This window comes from Carassius auratus, chromosome 13, assembly GCF_003368295.1.
Source record: "Carassius auratus strain Wakin chromosome 13, ASM336829v1, whole genome shotgun sequence".
NCBI lineage: Eukaryota > Metazoa > Chordata > Actinopteri > Cypriniformes > Cyprinidae > Carassius > Carassius auratus.
Window position 1 is genome coordinate 2,444,008 of NC_039255.1, and position 17,246 is coordinate 2,461,253.

General features: G+C 35.9%; 1 protein-coding gene across 10 annotated transcripts in view; it reads left to right on the forward strand.

Annotated features, from left to right (window-relative positions):
- Positions 1 to 856: 856 nt before the first annotated feature.
- The window catches only part of LOC113112320 (lysosomal-trafficking regulator-like), a 68,549-nt gene continuing 52,159 nt past the window's right edge, over positions 857 to 17,246 (forward strand). For 5 of the 10 annotated variants that reach the window (XM_026277771.1, XM_026277775.1, XM_026277776.1 and 2 more), the window contains exons 1-3: positions 869 to 914; positions 1,372 to 1,604; positions 15,478 to 15,569. In XM_026277771.1, the coding sequence (XP_026133556.1) occupies positions 1,524 to 1,604; positions 15,478 to 15,569 (173 nt within the window). In that variant the 5' untranslated portion in view covers positions 869 to 914; positions 1,372 to 1,523. Of the gene's footprint in view, positions 915 to 946; positions 1,605 to 6,314; positions 6,561 to 13,104; positions 13,250 to 15,477; positions 15,570 to 17,246 lie in introns of those variants that run through there. The other 5 variants (XM_026277779.1, XM_026277778.1, XM_026277773.1 and 2 more) reach the window with 5 other exon arrangements.

Below are 17,246 nucleotides of genomic sequence, written 5' to 3' on the forward strand. Positions count from 1 at the left end.
CAACAGCCTAAAAATAATCAGAAAATGTTTTCACTTCCTGAACAAACCATAAAATTATCTAGTTATTATTTTCTTACTATATGTCTTTGACTGTGTAGGTCTTTAATTTCTTCATAATAATTGTTTTTAATGTGTTATTGTTATTATAATTATGAGTATGATTATGTTTTTTAATATTTTACATTCACCAGTTGTGTTTTGGGGTGTTCTTGCCATTGTCAAAATACATATTTCTGCAGATATTACTTTAGTAACCAGAAATGTAATATATTAAATTAACTGATTATCAAAGATTGATTTTTTTATAGACATAAGCATCAGCTTTTATGGATTTAGTGGACCCTTTGAAAGTAGAGATTTTTTTTGAAAGTAGTGCTCAAAAGATGAGTAAATTTCAATGAAATATATATCATATTTGACGTTTAATTTATGAAATGGACTGAGTCTAGCACTTAAGTGCTGAAGTAATCTGTCCAAAAGTTGACATCATGCAACAGTGGTTCAGATCTGATCAGAGGTCAGAAATATTTCCTGTTGCGTGCTTTAAAAACCGCCCCAAAACATCCTCTTATTTCAACAATAAAGAGAATTGTGTGACAGTGAGTCTGACAAAAAGAGAAGCTCTGTGACTGGAACTCCCAGGTGACGCAGAGCACTGTGCGTAGTGGCGTCATTACGTCTGCCCCGCCCACAGCGGGAACAAGAACACAAGCTCCTAAGCCCCGCCCTTACAGGGGAGACACGATTGGCGTCATCCTGGTGAGAAGCTTCCTCATAGGCTACTGATTTGAGTGACAGCCTATCCAAACAATACCCGCTTAGCATACTGGTTTGTGGGCGTTATTTCCTGTACAGTTTTGCATCTAATTTTTTTCTTCTAAATTGCTTGTGTTAGAAGGAAGACCTGAGGTTAGGTACGTATATTTTAATTGTATTCAGACCTTGCGTACAAATGAATAATATTGATACGATGATTAAACGTGTCCGGTTGGCATTCGTTCTACCTCATATTTGACATAACTAAATAAATGAGAGTTAGCCTAAGCTGTGCTGCAGGAAATTCTGCGTCTGCTGCTGCGTGAAATGATCCCGATTCACGCAAACATGAAGTCTCTGTCTGCAAATACAAACCATTTTTTTTAAGTTAATGCAGTTTTGATGGTTCGTTGAGGCCGAAGCTAATATAAGCCCCAACTTGTATTCGACGCGAAGCGGAGCACTAATATGACTCTTCTTCATGTGTCTGCTTGCAACTGTAACCTGACAGCTAGTTACTGTCAGACAGACTGGAATAAACGGACTTGAATCCAGTGCAGAGCCCAGTTCGCGCCAGTCATGAATTCAAAAGTTCTAACGTTATTTCATCCCTAGACAGTAACGGTTTTAACGGACGTCACATCTTTTAGTCCGGACGGACACCTAATGAAATGATGTGTCGGTCAAGCAGCTCGAGTTTCGGCGCTGGATTTTAGAGCTTCGGTCACTGCTGTGGATGAACCGGAGCCGGTGGCGGTCAGCTGGACATGGCCAGCTCACACCTGGCTGATCTGTCCCAGGCCTGGGAGAACTACACGGACTGCCGCGCGCAGGGCGCAGATCTGCAGGTGAGTCGTGAGAGCTAACCTTAGTTACTTAGTAGACGATGAGCAAACTTTGTACCTGGGCTTGTCAAAGATTTACTTAAAATTCGGGGTAAATTCTTAAATCTGGAAACTGTTTGATTGCTAGGATGTTCGAGCAGATATACTAGCTCTGTTTGCAAGATCTAGATATCTCTGTGTATTTACCATAGACTGTAGGTATTTACTACTAGGGTACTTACTGTTCCAATAGTATGTTCTGGTTTACTTGACATAACGTACAGATTTACGTTACTAGTTAAGATTTAACGTACTAACGTGAGATCTAAATCTGTAGACTTCGTAGGGTGTTCAAGGTTATTAAACAAATAAATTAACTAATTTTGTTTTTTTCTAGATCTAGGTTTACTAGGGTGTTCTGGGACTGGGTTAATAGATATAAACAACTTTAGTAGTTCTGGTTTACTAGATCTAAATCTGTAGACTTACTAGGGTTTTCAGGGTTATTAAACAAACATATTAACCAGTTTTGGATTTCTAGATCTGGACATTTAGATTTAGGGTATTTTGGATTATTAGACAAACAGATTAACTAGTTCTGATTTACAAGATCTGTAGATTTACAATGGTGTTTTGGGCTGCAAGACAAACAAATTGACTAGTTCTGATTTATAGTACTCTATCTGTAGATTTACTAGTGTGTTCTGGCTAGCTAGACATACAGATTTACTAGATCTAGATCTTTAGATTTAAGGCCCATTCACACCAAGGACGATACAGATAACGATAATCTAGTTCTAAACATCGTTCTCAATATTAAAGAATAGCAAAGTCCACACTACAACTATATTGATAAAGGCACAGAGAAACGGAATCACTTTCAGAACGATTTTGTTTTTCTAATAAACGATAAAAACATTGACAGCCAATCAGAATCAATCTGACTACGTCCTGCTGTATTCGTTGCTGCTGCTGCTCTTGTTAAATTTCAGCCTCTGGATCTGATTCTGGATCATAAATATACGCTGAATCTGACGGTTAGCCATGGTTTGTTTTGGATGATGGTTTTTTCCTCACGGTAATGTCACAGTTTCCAAACACTCTCAACGCAAAAGCCTACTCGCGCTCGTGATTCTTTAGCTCCGCCCACACGTCACGCCTCCAGCCACTCGTGTTTTTCCGGGAAAAAAACGGTACAGACTGTCTTTCTCTTATAAATATAATAAAACTAAAGACTTTTTGGAGTTATGAAGGATGCAGTACTACTCTATAGGTACTCAAGATTAACAGGATATTGAGTGAAAACAAGCATTTCACCCCCCCTTTAATGAGCTCGAGAATTTAAAGGGGCAGACACGTGCGCTTAGAATAAACAGATAATATCGGAGAACGGGCCCTTAGGGTGTTCTGACTTACTAGACAAACAATTCACTAGTTCTTATTTATTAGATCTAGATTTACTAGGGTGTTCTGGCCTACTAGACAAACAAATCGACTAGTTTTGACTTATAGTTCTCAATCTGTAGTTTTAGTAGGGTTTTGGGTTACAAAAAAAAATTCCAGTTGAATCATGAGTTACAACCAACCATACTGGCCTCCTATTTAAAGCTGCGGTAGGGAACTTTTGACGCTCTAGCGGTTAATAAACAGAACTGCTTGCGTCTTGCGGAAGAACATCGTAGCCGGAACTACTTCTCTCTGTTTATGTCTATGAAGAATCACAAAGGTACTGGGTTACTCCGCCGCGGTACCCCCGAAGCAATCTAAAATAGTCCGAATATAAACACTTATTATCGGTGCACCCTAGTGATTCAGGACAAGCCAAAAACACGGTTTGGAAAATGGATTCATGGTGTACTCGCTTATACATTTTTCTACATTTTGAACACAAACAAAGTTACGGACCGCAGCTCTGATTGGTTATTTTTTACCGGGAGCGATGGAGTTTCTGCAAATGGCAATAGGACACTGGGAGGAGCCAGAGGAGCTTGATTTTTTTCACAGATTATCTGTCTCATATTCTACTGTCAGGACATAATGACAGGTTTAATAAATATGTAAAAAATATATTTTTACAAAAGTTCCCTACAGCACCTTTAAAGTAGCACTGTGATGGTACAATGGTAAAGTGATTGCACGAGATTATAATACCATGGTACTTGTCGTATTTTTACCATTGTACTACCGATAGATGATAATATTGTGTTTGACGACAGCAGATGTCTTTGTCGATAGTCAAGACGGTATTAGGCTCATTATTCTATTAATGAATTAAATTATTATAATTATTTTCAAATTGCCCCACTATTTTATTTAGCGCCGCATTTCACACACACACACGCAAATGAGGATTAGAGTCTGTAGACGGTGAAGGAGTCTCCAACACAAACACAGACATACATCGTCTGCTGATATAAGGTATTTCATTGCACTTTAACAAGTAATCTGAACGGCCTGTATATGTGCAATATTTGAACTGAGCCCTCACTAACTGAGTTTAATGCCACAGTTATGTTAGAACGAATCTCGTACATGTTTCTGAGGCAGCGCTTCAGCTCGTCATGAAGAGCACTTTATGACTGAAGTATACGTTTCATTTAACTCTTCTCCAAATATAAGAACTTAACTGCAAAATAATTCTGTACGCTGAAGCGGCAAACTTCTCACACAACGCGCTATTCTATTAGCGATAGATGACTGTTTTATCCGAATATATATGAACTAGCTGTTTTAAATATTTAAATCAGTATGTTTATCAGTATGTTTGAAAGTATATTATTTTGATTATTGGTGCTTCCATTGGCTCTCTGTCTCTCACATGTGCGATTTAATACACCAAAGAGTAATGAAATAGCCTATGACACAGGCTTTTTGAAAAATGACCATATTGCTCAACAACACTAGGTACACTCCCAAAACACAATGGTACCCCATATGGTGAATATTTCTTCTATCTACAGTTTAGGGTTTTTAAAATCATGCAGCAAGAAATATTTAGAAGAACACCTGATATATATATAAATACTTTGATAATTAAACCGAGATATCCTGCTAAAGCACTTCTTAATCATATTTGCTCTATGCGTGTCTGCTGAGAGCAGCTGTCGTGGAGCGAGGGCCAAGAATAGTTCAGATGATGTAGACTGTTGGTATAACTGCTAGGTTGGTGTGTGTGATATGGAGTTAACTGTGAATTCATGTGTGATTTTATTTTAAGATGCATAAGTAAAGTGTTAGGAACATTTGGTCAGATTTGACGGTTCTTGATTGACATCAGTGCATTTAGGCCAAGGTCAGCCTGTGGCCAATCTCGTTTTGATGGACGGGTTTGTGGGCATTAATTAAATTTCACTTTGGTTTAGTCAGAGTGTTTGGCTCGAGCAGCTAAAGCACTTCCAGATTGAGCTGTCAAAGCCCTCCTGGTTGTTTGGGTGGAGTGAATTATAGGGCTACAAGCCTGTCAACCCGGCTTAACTAGGTTTTGAGATTGAACTGTGCAGTTTTTGAAAGACATTCTTCTAACTGAATCCTGAACTTGAACATGAGACACCTGAAGATGAATCTCTGTGATGAATGTACACTGTTTAATGCTGCTCAGAGGTGGCTTCTGTGCCACTTTTGCAGTGTAACTTTGAACACAGATGTGAGTCATTTCTGCAGTCACTACTCTATAGTGTCTAGATAGAGTATAGGACAACTCTACAGCCCCCCCCCCCCCCCCCCCCAACAGTTTTGTGTCTTCATCGTCACACTGTACACCACTGTCGAGGGTCTGCTTGTCTTTATATTTATATAACCATGTGGGTGTGTGTTTGTGGCTGTGCGCTTCACATTTTCAGTTTCCTGCAATAAGGTTTCACCACGATGACAGTTCTTCTCAATGCCAACGACTAGTAAACACTGTGTGGTGACTGTGTCTCCCTCTCTGTTGTGACGCTGTTTCCATCCATTCAGCCAGTTTCCTTTCAATTGAAATAATAATTTACTGTCCCCCATCCGGTTAACTACTTATTAATGTTCATGTGATGAAGCTGAACTTATTTAGGTTACTGAAATGAAATAAACAGTCTGGTTATGTTTATGTATGCTATTTCTGCTTTAATATATTAAGTATATGCGTAGATTCCTCTATTTACAAATGACCTACTATGCAGTATACATCCTAAGCACACTACACTGGAAACTGTATCCCATAATGCAATGCATTTGCCATTTCATTTCCAGTCTGATAAATGAACTAGATGTAAAATCAATCTGTATGAGCTTTTGTAAGTAATGAAGATAAGTTCTAGAGTGCAAGCACATTCAAACCAAGAATGATAAATATATTAGTATTTATATCAACGTACAATATAACCTTTTTTTTATTGTAAAAGCATGCTCAAGTTCTTTAAAGTCAGATGGTTTTTGATTCTGCTGTCAAATGTTTATATTGTGTTCACTAACCAAAAAGGAATCATTCTTAAAAGTAATTCCAGCGATATTGTGATTTAATGTATTGTGATAGTTGTGACTTTGAATGAGTATTCGTTATAGCTATTATTGTTCTAACTTGCTCTAACTTTAGAATTATAGTTTATAGTTATAGTCCTTGGTGTGAATGGTCCTTTAGGTCTGAAAGTTCAGATTTGAGACGTGCTGAGCGTGCAGTGGAGATGTGGTTAGTTAAACTGAATGCTGGAGAAAAAGGTCAGCCGTTATCTTAATGTGGTATACTAACCACACACTTCTCCTTTGCTCAATACAGTCTGGTATTTCATTGGAAGAGACTTTCGACATGTCAGTATAGCTTTAAATCAGTTGAGGTTAGCGTGAGATGTTTTTAGATTTGATAAGGGGTATGTTCGCTGACAGGATGCTCGCTTCTCTCGCTTCTTGCTGCTTTTTATGTCTGTATGAGTAGCGATTCATTTTTAAACATGAGGAGAGAGTTTTTATTTTCCACAAGATTTGTTCTCTGATCACTTCAATTGACTGTGGGTAAGTTGGTCATTTAATGTTTGCTTCAGTCTCATTTGTAGTGGTTTAAAGGTTTCATAAGTTCATGTAATGTTAATGTGAAGAGTCCTGATGAAGTAGCAGTTGTGATTTCTTGATGTTGTTGTATTTTCTGTGATGTGCAGATGAAGTGCCGTGTTTGAGAAGTCTGCTAGTTTAATCAGGTCTCTCTGTGAAGTCTGTCCATCAGATGTCACCAATGACATCAAGATACACTCTTCCCATTCAGCTTTAAACTGGGATGTGAAGAAAAGGCAGAATCGTGGAACTTCGTTTGGTTTAAGTTGAACTTGAATGTTGTACAGTTGAATGTAGCTCTCAAACTACTGCTACTAATAATAACATAATTAAAACGTTATATAAGGAATGTTACAGTCTTTTTTAACATTGAACCTCTGTTGTGCAGCACTTTGTTTGTCAAAAATATCTTGTTGCAAACAGCGATTTTAGGACAAACAGAATGTGAGCCTGGTTTTTGATCCAGATTGGAGTTAATGGCTGGAGATTAGAGGGATAATATGATATTCTGTCTGGCCAATACTTCAGATCTTTACTTTGGTAAATTGTCCTGTGGGTCATTTAGTGTCACATGTCCTGTAGTGTGCAATGAAACTAACTCCACCAGCATCTCAGTTCATCAGAGTTAATCAGAAACATGGGATTTTTATATTTGCATCAACTGATCGATCGCATCGGATCTTTCTCTGAAATACCACCAGTCAGACATTTCACACACCAAAAAGATTGTAGGTTCTAACTTCTGAGAAAACCAATTGGGTGTGTCCAATGCATCTGCATTTGATGCATCTGTATTATTTTGTTCAGGATGTTTAAATCAACTTCTGCAGTGCTAAATATACAAGTTCACCCTTAAATCTACCACAGGGCGTTTAAGCAATCATTTGGTTCCACATTCTGTGTTTCTTGCTCTAGTGTGAACTCTATACTATCCACTTACCTCCAGATTGCACAATTTCTCTCTGGTGAGTCCCGTTTCTTCCAATGGCTGTGATGTGATAGATGCTTTTTTCAACTAGAGGTTGTTCTGATTCATTTTAACTGGTCAACTGGTTGTTCAGAAAAGTCCTGGCTTGTTGATGGCTCAATGTTTAATTTCTGTAAATGACTTCAGATTTTGTGTGTATATAACTCAATTAGTTTATACACCAAATTTACATACTAATTTTTGAACACAAATCCGCTGTATTTTTATGCATAATTCAAAATACCAATCACTATACCAAGGTGATGTCACTGAGATGCAGTTTGTGGACAGAAGAAGTGATTGTGGCACAGATTTTGCCGCCACACTGTGTGTACTGTACCATCATACTGCACAGTCCTCATATGAACTCACCTGACAGGTCAAGTAAACGTGTGTGTACACATTTGTTTCTGGTAGGATCTGTAGGGTGTTCATTCTCACTTCTGCAGTTCTTCATCCTGGTTCCTGGACGAATGTGGAACTCAAAAATCTCCTCATGATTTTCATCATAAAAGCAACCCCATATTAGATCAGTCACAGTTATGACCGGAAAAATGTTACGTAACGGTCATCCTCTGTTAGAGCGGGGTCATATGGAAGACTCGCTTCTCATAGCTGTCCCCATCACGGGGCACAAATAAACAGGATTTATAAATTGATTAACCTTGAGAAGTAGGTTTAGACAATTTAGACAACTTTACAGATCACTCAAAGGGGTCATATGATGCGATTTCAAGTTTTCCTTTCTAAACTAGATAATCAACATCAAACAATTTAAACAATTATTGTTGATGTAATTTATTTAGTATTTTAAATTATTTATTAGAAAAACAATTATATATTAATTTGATCATATATATTTTATATATAATCAATGTTTATTTATTTTACATGTATGAGTATACATGTATATAAAATGATCTTTTATTATTATTTTTTATTTATGTATTTTACTATATATTTTATTTGTTTTTCAGTTGTGCTAAAGTTCAAGGAAATCCAGTTAAAATGACAACTTGTTTTAGAAATACATTTTCAATAAATACCTGATTTTTAGTCAGTAAATAGTCCTGTTAACCCTTTCGAGTCGATTAACGCATATATGCGTTTTGAGTCATTTTCTCCTGATAACCCCGAAAAGAACTTAAATTACACTTTCAGTTTTAATCGTACAGATAAGAGCAATACATCAATCGAATCTGTGGGTCTATTTTTTTTGGATACAGACATAATAACAAAAAACCTTTGTGCACTTATAAAATAAAGATAACAAACAAGGTGCGCTGTCTACAGTCTTTGTCTCCGCTGATCGTCATGTACAAACATTTCATTAAAATGAACTGTAACTCTGTGAATACTCAACGAAGAGACATGAGAGAGATATCTATAGAAAGCCTGGAATGTCTACTTTTAAACTAAACAAGTGCTGCCGAAAACAAATATTCTGAGATAAAGTAATCCATATGAAAACAACGCAATGTCTGTTTTTCATATCTCCGCTCATTATATCTAATGTGACCACGCCCCCGCGCTGAACGCGCTATTCAGATTCAAACTGAAGCGCGCGGCTTGAATACACTCACACAGAAGAAAAGGCATTGATACTGTTCTTCAAGTTTTTATTTTATTTTACTGTTTGCTTCGCGATGAGAGGACTAAGACATAATTCACCCCAAAAAGATGTGGTGTGGTTGGGATTTGAGAAATGGATTTCCTCAGAAAAAAGAATGAAGCACTTTATTCAGTATCAAGTGAAACATTATGAAGTTTCAATAACAATATACAATACTATACCATTCAAAAGCTTGATGTAAATAATATAAATGTGACAAATAGAGATAACTCTAACAAATGTAAAAACAATGCAGTTCTTTCGATTTATTCCCCCTAAAAAAAAACTGAAAAATATTATCAGCTCTTTTCAACATTAATAATAATAATAATAATGATGATGATAATAAATGGGGTTTATTTGGTAGAAAATAAGATTGTTAAAAGGATTTCTGAAGGATTGTGTGACTGAAGTAAGGATGCCAAAAATAATTGTTTGAAAGTCAGCTTTGATTGTTCCTAATAAACTGTTAAACTGCTCCCCCAAGTGGATATTAAATTATGTTGTGGGATAATTAAATATATTCTTAATAAACTACAAACATAAAATTATATACTTTTATTTTGTTCTCTTTCTTGTAAGTCCTCCCTCACAGTGGCACAGTTGAATGAGAGGCTCATTATGCAGCTCATTATGCAGGCCTTTGTCTTCTCAGGTGTAAATCACAATGATATTCATGATAGTTGACGCCTACTCGCATATGACTTTTACCAACAAAAAGTGTTTTAGAAAATTTAAATCAATATATTGTTTTCTGTGAATGAGTAAACAAGATGATTTTCACATCATTCAGAAAGAAAAATTCTAGGCTACAAGCTCCAGTTCTCAACTTTTCCGGCAACCAATTTTATGTATGTGTTTTATTGCCTTATTCAAGTGATTTAACATTTTTAGTTTTTCACTAACCATGCATAACATTTTTTTTCTCAAAAATACAATCATGTACGTGCATGCCTTTCACATATTATTATAGCCCAGTTTGTGCTGATTACAGTGAGATTAGACTTTACCCATTTAGATATTTATAAGAAACTGAAAAAAGCACAAATGTCAGGGCATGACAAAACTTCTCAAGGCCCCAAAAATACCCTTAGACTCCAGAGGGTTAAATAATCATGATCTCAATATTAACCAAAATCATGGTTAGGAATTTTGTTATATTCAAGCAGCCCAATGGAATATATTTAAATTTAGTTAAAAAATATGATTTTTACATTTCTTAGAAACTGTATTACTGTACTTGCAAACTAAGGGTTGAGTTGTCTTCTGCATGCTGCACATGCTGCTGATGGAGCTTTAACTTTTCTTTTAATGTTTAATGTTCATGCACAAAACACTACAAGAAAAAACAAGATCTGCTTTTCGACCTTTTTGCAATAACAGAAGGAAAATGACACTTCTGCAAACCCACTGTACTTATTCTGCGACCGACATAAGTTAACCGTGCCGACACTAACATGTGTGACTTCCTTTGCAACATGCGTGTCTGAGCTATTGAAATGAAGTGAGAATGTTTTACAGTGTTTCTCACAGACTTACACTTTATTTGTGGCAGAATTAATATGTAAATTCATTCTCTGCCAGCAGGAGGCGCTTAGAGCAGGAAAAATGGGAGATTTTCCCGGTAACGGCTGTACAAAAAGCAGCAATCTGCTCAAAAACGCTGCTTTCAGACATTACGTGCAAGATGAAATGAAAATGACTCAAATTTTCTGAAGACAGTCGGTTTCCTTCAGAAATACAGTGATATAAAAACACCTGCATCGGGTTTTGATTTTGAAACGTGCAGTGCTAATGTTTATTCAACAAAGTCAAAGCCTTTTTGAAAAGCAATTTGTGGCGGTCAGTTTTGATATTGTGGTGCGCCGTGTAAACATAAAACCATGTCTGCATTTGTGATCGGAGAAACACCAGCGGTTCTCAATTCCAGTTCTCACATGTCTCTCTTTAACACACCTGATTCAGATAATCAGCTCGTTAGAAGAGAGCTGTGTGCATGAACTGTGTTCCCATTGACATGGTCCCTACACAGTGTTCATTGATCTCTACTCCTTGAGCAGGGGAATCTGTTGAAGTTTACCTCACGTCAGAACATTCATTCACGGATCTTCACACACAAAGAATATTCTCACACACACATCATATACCTCTGTAAATAAATACAAAAAGATTTGCTCGATGTTGGTCGAAATTCTTCCCACTTCGTGAAGTAGACATGTGGGGGCGTGTTTAAGGGTGGTGTGGACGAATCTAAACTTTTATAAAGAATATCTCTTTGGGTTTGAGACTTTAGTCTTTGCAACTTTACAGATCTTTTTCCTACACCAAGAGTTTGTAACACTCCAAAGAGAATGGAACAATTCATTTCATATGACCCTTTTAAAATTGAAATGCTAAAATTGCTAAAACTGAAACTAAAATTTAAATAAAAAAGTAGAAATCTATATAACAAAACAAAAGCACATTACAAAATGATCAAAAACCAACATGTAAAAATAAAAGCTAATTAAAAATATTATTAAATACTCCAATATTACAGAATTCTAAAGAACACTCATTACAGGATTTTTTTTAGATGAGCAGCTATCTTGTCAGAGGTTGTTAAAAGACATTTGAGTTTGAATTAGGGCTGCACGATGTGTCGTTTAAGCATCGATATCGCGATGTACGAATCCACTATAGTCACATCGCAGGATGTGCGATTTAGGCTGTCGTAATTGATCCGTTATTCATTAACTGTACGGGCCAGCTGCTCCCCGGCCCTTGACCAATGTGATTCGCGGATTAATTGCACAGCTCAACCATCATAGAGTGAAAGTTTATCATTGACACATGCAATTTTAACAGGGCAGAGATAGAGCGAGCACGAGAGAGACAGAGAGCGCGCGCACGCGAGAGAGCGAGAGACAGAGAGAGAGAGAGAGCGTGCGTGAGAGAGAGAGAGAGAGAGAGAGAGAGCGCGAGTCGTCTTCAAACAACACGAGCGCTGTCTTGCTCTCTCTCCCTCGTGCATATTAATCAATTGACACGATGGTGTCGATGTTTAAATCATTTAAAATGAGAATGTAAGTGTGTTCACCCCATTTTTGTTTGTAATAAAAAATATTGCAATATATATCGCAGAAAAATTAAATATCGCAATGTCATTTTTTCCCAGTACCATGCAGCCCTAGTTTGAATGATGTTGTTTATTTGAGAAATGTGTGTCTGAATTTCCATCAATATCATCTGTGTCCATCCAGAGGGTCTCTAGCAGTGCTTTATTGAGAAGCCTAACTCTTGGGTCACATGAAATTTGGGATATTTTGATCCATTGTGACATTTTTGAAAATACTGTAAATAAGAATCTTAATCATTACAGTCATCAGATTACTCCTGCATTTTAACGTCAAGTACTCTATAGTAGGTACTACATTTGATTTGAAACATGCTTTGTGACTCTAAAATTTGCTGCATGTTCTATGAGGTTTGCATATACTACATAGTCCATGGTTTATTGGTGTATATTTTAATGCTCTAATGTTTGTTGATAATTTGTCTCAGGTGTTTTAGATAAGGCTGGTTAGCTTTAGTAGTCAGCATCTGGTGCTAGATGTAAGTACTTGTTTTACAGAGCTCTTAGAAGAGTTAAAAGTACATTTCCCTTTCTGTTATTCTTGATGTCAGGGCACATGTTACTGTCGTTACTGTAGTGAGGGTTTGAGACTGTTTGTTCTAGTGGAGAGCCATTCACTGTTGACTTAATTTTCCTGCATCTCCTGAGTGATTGTCACATGACATTTGCAGCTCAGGTGATTGGTTCAAAAATCTGGACCTGAGTTTCTCTATTAGCAAAGAACTTTGCATCCCTGAATCTGTTTGTTCAGATTGTTTTGATTCTGCATGAACTTCTCTCTCTTCACTTTCTCTGTCCTTCTGTTTAATTTTAGTTTTCCTGTCATGTTCATCTTCCGTTCGTCTCATCCCACCTGTCTCTTTTTCTCCTGTGTCCCGTGTTTCCAGCCTCTTACTGTCCATTGAGTTCCTCACCACCATCATCTGCTCTGATTCAGATAGTGGGACCCTGATTGTCTGGTGAGTGTCTGTAGCTTGCATAAGGTCATGACCTCTGCCACCTTCAGTAACCCTGCCTTGAAACCTTGTTACTTATTTAACAAAGTGTATTGACACTTGATTAAATTGAGTTCAACATTTCAAATAGGTTGATGCTTGTGGTCTGTGACTTGCCTTTTTGGGATATTTCAGAATATTTTAAGGGAACAGTTTATCTAAAAATACTAATTCTGTCATGGTTTACTCACCTTTGTGTGTATTTATTTATGTTGTATTGAAATATGTCAAATTCTTGACTGATTTTGTGTGTTTAATCAACTTTCTTTCTTTCTTTCTAGATTATGTATGCATGCATTTATTTATTTATTTCCCTTTTTTATTTCCGAGATGAAATATGACCCTTGCCAATTTCTTGGTGGTTTTAATAAGATTTTATAAGATTTATTTGCTTGCTTGTTTATTGTTGTTTAAATATTTTCTTCATTTAGCTATTTTTGGGTTGAAATATGAGTCTTGACAAGTTCTCGATAGGTTTCATGAAATTACTACATTTTGTTTATTTGTGGGGTTAGAGGCATGTTATTGGACAGGTTTTGTGGGATTTATCCATTTAGGAAAGGATGGTATGTGATTTGAGGCACAGCCACAGCTTTTTTGAAGTGAAAATTATTATGAGGGGTCATTTGAGGTGACTGAACATGAAAACTAGGAAGTGTTTTAGTTTTGTACAGAGCTGTTGAAACGGGTCTAGTCGAGTCACTGACTTGAATCATTGAAGCTTTAGACATAATTTAACAGTATTTTCATAGATGACTAATGATTTCTATCTCAACATCTCCTAAATAATGCAGAGAATAGAAAATACCAGATAAAATGCTCAAAAAAGTACTGTTTTTATTCACATTTTCTCATTTTATACTTGAAAGATAACTTTGTTCTTGACAGTTATTTTTGAGATTCACACAGAAAATAAATCATGTTTGTGATTTAATTAAGTTTAATAATTAATGTTCATAATTTAATTCTGGGAGTACAATAACATGTAGTTTTTATTGGTTTGGCACTTAATTTTTAACAAAAGACATAGATTCACTAAGTGGTGTAGGGTTGCAGAGGAATGGAACATTTCCGATACATTCTGGCATTTTTGGAAACTTTTTTTTTTTTTGAAAGCTGTTTTTTGTCCATGGAATGCTTTTGTGGAAGCTGTGGATTAGTGAAGCGGCTCCCGCAGATGTGTGCATGCTTTCTGACTGCTGGAGGATCAGTCAAAGCTGCTGTAAAGTCTGTGACCTCATTAACACACATCCCCATGGTTACTAGTTAAAATGGTCAGGTGACCAGCCGTCTGCAGACGGAAATCCTGGGAAGATTAGACATTCCAGACGTGCCTGTGATTTCTGATATATAGGTATTTTATAACTGAAATAATGGATCATTTAACAGTAATCAGATCAGGTTTTTATCAAATAGGATCCTTGACAATCTTTTGACAGGTTTTCCAGAGATTCATCAATAAAAAAAATAAAAAAAAAGAATACGTTTTATTTGTGTATTTAATATAAAAAAATTGTATTATTAGTATTACTATGAATATTAATTATTTTATTTTTTTTGTATTATGTATTTTTTACATTTTGGGTTAAATTGTGACCATTCTTGGAAATCTTGACAGATTTCATGAGATTATTATCTATAATAATATGGATGAATCCCGCAAAATCTGCCAAGAATTTTTCAAGGGTTTCAACCCAGTATTTAAAATACATAATCATAATGTAAATGTTAGGGACAGCCACACTCATGTAGATGCAGCAGCTTGTGTAGATTTCCCTCTTTCTCACTCGCTCATGTGAGTGGAAGTTGCTCCGTGTAACGTGATTATTCTGTGTCTGTTCCAGGAAATGGAGAATCAGAGACATCTTTGGGTGTTTTGAGCTCACTGCTCGTTTCGATACGTTTGTGTAGAAATATAACACATTCACAAAGAACATATTTCAAATGATTTTATTGCTGGTTTGATGTACTTCTGAAGTTCACAATGCAAAGCTCCCTTGCCACTGCATTTTCCCTAGTGCTTTCTCAATGAAATCAGCCCTATTATTACAATCATTTAAAATGATATGTTTGATCAGACTCCTAACCGAGTGTCCTGACTCACCCTGTGCTACAAACTGTGCAAACATGTAGTTCATCAGTGAAATCCCTTGATTACAGAAATCTATTTTATTGTTTTCTTCTGATTTCAGCTCAGTCTTCAGTGCTTGGAGAGTTTTCTGTGCACGTTTCACTGTGTGCGACAGCTCAGTGACCCGAGAGCAAAGGATGCGCTCAAATTCTGGTAAGCTGTCTTCTTTTTTATGTTTCAGTTTACAGTCTGTGTTCAAAGAAATAGTTGTCAAAAAATTGTGGAAATAAGTTTTTCCATTTGATCATGACTGTCAAGCATAATTTTGAATAACATCTTTGTTGTTCTGACTCACTGCATCTTTGTCAGATATTTTTTGTCAGTTTTTTTGTGTAATTTACTAAATTACAGATCTGCCCTCAGTCAGTTGAACCTTGTTAAGATGAACTAAAATCATGGCGATCAGTGACTAGAGCTCATGTTAATTAGCATTGTGTTGAGAGAAGCTGATTGTTTGAGGCAGTGATAAAAGGCTTTCTTTGTCTGGCCCGGTGGCTACATGCCGTGTGCTCAATTAAGTGTGTTTTCTCAGCTCCTAATCTTGATCTCATGATCATGTGCAGTTCCTGGGACTTTAGCTGAAACACTGGAACTGGCAAAAGCTACATCCCGTCCGATGTGAATGCATATGAAACCCTTTGACCCTTTCAAATCAGTGAGATAATGAAGTAATTCATTTGTTAAAGCAATAGTTCAACTAGAGATTAAAACCGGTCTGATTTTTTCGCACCTTTTTGTTGTCACAAACTTGTCTGATTTCCTTAGTTTCCGTGGAGATATTGAATAATTTTTTTGTGGCAAACTGGGACAGGGAGACATTGGTAAAGTGGGATAGTATAACAAGTTATGAGTTTATTATTAACTTCCATACCAATTATAATGATAATAAAATGAGTGTACTGTAAATGAAAAGCAGGTCTTTGGGAACAACTAAGAAACTATTTGGAAGTCAATAACAACAGATTTTGTAAAAGTACATAAAAATAATTGCAGCAAGAATTAAAGCTGTTATCAAGACCAAAAAAGGCCATAAAGAAAAAAATATATAATGTATACATTTTTTGTTTATAATATGTGAATAAAGATTGTTGTTTCAGTTTGTAATTTTTTTTTTTTTTTGACGGATTCCTAATATATTTGTTTTCTTTTTCTTTTTTTTTTAATGACCAGTGTTCAAATAAATTTAAGCACTGTATTTGAAAAGCAACTTCTTAGTGTTTCATTGTCTTTATAATAGCCTGTTAAAAAAAGAAGAAGAAAAAATACTACTGGAAATAAACTATATTAATAACTAATATACTGTACTGTCCATTATGGAAGCCTGTTTCCACCATGGGGTGAAAAAAAAAATATTTTATATATATATATTTTTTCTCACACAGATTTTCTCAGAAATGCTAGTTTACATCTTTTGATATAACTTCTGAATTGTGAGATAGGAATTTGTAATTCTGAGGAAAAACTGACGCAATCATTTATTTATTTATTATTTAATCCCGTGTTGGAAACAAGCTTTAATAATTTTTTTGTCCAATGTGAAAATATTACTTGAAAAATAATGACTAAGTAATTAATATTGCTTAATTTAGATTTTGACCAGGGTAAGACACCTCATAACACTTCACAAGTTTTCATTTGTTAACATTAGTAAACTACATTAGCATGAACTAACACTAACTAAGATGCTTTAGAAGTATTTCTCAATGTTCATTTAAACCATAGTACATTATTACAATGAAGTTGTGTCTGAGCTGACATGAAATAACAATGACCAATTATATTTTTAACTAATGTTAGTTTTATAGCATTAATGTTAATGTTCTGTCATCA